Genomic DNA, 2,500 nt, shown 5'->3' with positions numbered 1-2,500 from the left:
TTAAGCAAGAACACCAAATGTTAGTAGAGTTATACCAAAAAATAAATTGGATCGGTTTCATAATACTGAACGCGCATTTTTTTCGCTTTCAGGCTCGTCTGTGTAGCTCCGAGAGCGAGCTCCGAGTGTGGGCAGTGACTCAGTCCTCGACCGAGGATGACCTAGTCCGGACTGTCACACAGCGCAATGATGTTCGGGTAAGATTTTTGTTTTAATTAACAAGGATGTAATTATCTTTCTCGCATGTCTTATCGAGTTTTCGACGCTTGTTTAGAATTTGAATCCACACCAGTACAGCAGAGCCAAGAAGGTGACCTTGGGCTGCCATCGGCGGATTGATATTGATTAACCATTCAGAGTCGACGGTAGATTTATTTAGGTATATGTTCGCAGTGCCCTTGCACACTTCAGTTCTCTGCATTCATATTTAAGAATAGAGAAGCTGTCATAAACATGAAATATTCAACCTCGGCTCAGTAGCGCACACCTGTCACCAGCGATTACTCGGGGGCACGACATACTGCTCACGGGTTCGTCCTCCGAAACCTTCTATCACGTTGCATCATGCATGATTTTTTTTAAAGCCGCGTGTCGCATCATGGCCCATCCTGGTTCACCCTGGCAGCAGTCAGGCACCAGACCACAAACACGTCATTCATGTCGGTCAATAACAGCAACTGCAGCGGCGGCGGCGGCACCAGGCGCGGCGCTGTGACCACCTCCGGCCGCCGTTCCAACTGCTCCCACGACGCAGACGTGGAGGAACTCGTGCGCCCGAACGCAGGAGTAGTCTGGATGTGCTTCGGGGTCGCCTTCTACGTAGTTATTGGCGGATCGTAGCACATGCATAAAGATGTAGCACACACGCCTTGCGCGCATAGATACGCACGCACATGCGCACGCGCACGCAATCACACACGCACACCCACACCCACACCCACACCCACACCCACACCTACACACACACACCTACACACACACACACACACACACACACACACACACACACACACACACACACACACACACACACACACACACACACACACACACACACACACACACACACACACACACACACACACACACACACAAACACACTCACACACATGGATATACGCACATTGTTATGAATGTATACGCGTATACCCTGCGTGAATGATCATAGCAATTATCACAATGTGTTTACTCCGACATTCCGACAAATACATCTGTTTAACCGCACACTTCCTTCCTGCCAAGTACGACACTCACCTTGACATGAGGCCTCACTCCCACCCTCACGTCCTCCCTCACACTCGCACACTTTCCCTCCTTCACCCTTCCTCTCTCTCTCTACTCGGCGCGGGTATCTCTGTCGCGGGAGAGCGCCGTCACCTGGTAGACTGTCTTCACCTGGTTATGATCCGTCGCCATGTATGGCAGCCTCATCTACCCAAGTAGTTTTACGTAGAAGAGTACTACTTAATGGTCGAAAAATCTTAACCTGGTAGGCTAATTTTACAGGGTAGATCGCCAAGTGGTAGATTACCTTCACTCGAGTAACCTTCACCCAGTTGAATACTTTCTTCCCCGATGCTTTTACACATGTCAGAGTATACTATCAAAACACGTTTCATTCAATACGGAGTCGGCAACTCGCCAACACATTCCTGCGGCTTTATATTCGCGTTCGCAAGAACCGAGAACGCACAGCTTGAACCGAGACTTAACGTGCGATGAGCGATACACGTCTCGGTGATTGTATAGTGCGTATGTGAACAATATAATGAGTACGTTTTGACACTGGAAAAAGAAATGATGACTTCACCATCCAAAGAACGAGCTGGAGGTTACTGCGCTTGGGTAACGAACCAGTGTTTTAGATTTGAACTTTTACATAATAGAATATCATTCTGTGGTATACTGCATTTTTATTGGTTATGTAGAGTGCCTCCATAAAGTAAGCTACCATATCTTAATCTTGTCGAGTACTTGAACATTACCTTAATCTAGGAGAGTACTTTCACCGAAAAGGGTACATCGAATGGGCAAGGGCACTGTACGCAAATAAAAGATAGTGTCGCCCCTTTGCCTGTTAAAGTACAATTCGGCTTTTGTGAAAACTACCCAAAGACACATACACGAGGATGCCTTTATGGACGATAAATTTTCCTATACATTTTGTTTCGCTTGCGTTGTAAATCACTGGTTACGACAAGCTCAGTATGAGGCAAAACTGCCTTGCGTGCGCTTGAATGTATGGTGTGTGCGTGCGTACGTGCATGTATTCATGTACGTTTGTATGTATTTTTTTTTTTTTTTTTTTTTTACATGAGGGTTTAATGTATTGTGTTTTATTTTCCTCACATATATCTCCGTTCGGACATCCACCACACGAGACTACAGATATATACAGGTGCATTATAGCCGAACAAAATATGTACTTAACAAAACGAGAGTAGGATCACGATTTGGAGGGAAGAGGAATGCGGAGAAATACAATGGAGATAAAGCGATG

General features: G+C 46.2%; 1 protein-coding gene across 1 annotated transcript in view; it reads left to right on the top strand.

Moving 5' to 3' along the window:
- Nucleotides 1-2,500, top strand: part of LOC125038370 — a 346,499-nt gene that overhangs the window by 118,431 nt on the left and 225,568 nt on the right. Inside the window, exon 5 of the mRNA XM_047631869.1 lies at nucleotides 93-197. Coding sequence (XP_047487825.1) covers nucleotides 93-197 — 105 coding nt within the window. The remainder of the gene's footprint in view (nucleotides 1-92; nucleotides 198-2,500) is intronic.

Source organism: Penaeus chinensis, chromosome 24, assembly GCF_019202785.1.
Source record: "Penaeus chinensis breed Huanghai No. 1 chromosome 24, ASM1920278v2, whole genome shotgun sequence".
NCBI classification, from domain to species: domain Eukaryota; kingdom Metazoa; phylum Arthropoda; class Malacostraca; order Decapoda; family Penaeidae; genus Penaeus; species Penaeus chinensis.
Note: the sequence above shows the minus strand (reverse complement) of the source record. Positions and strands in the feature narration are given on the sequence as shown.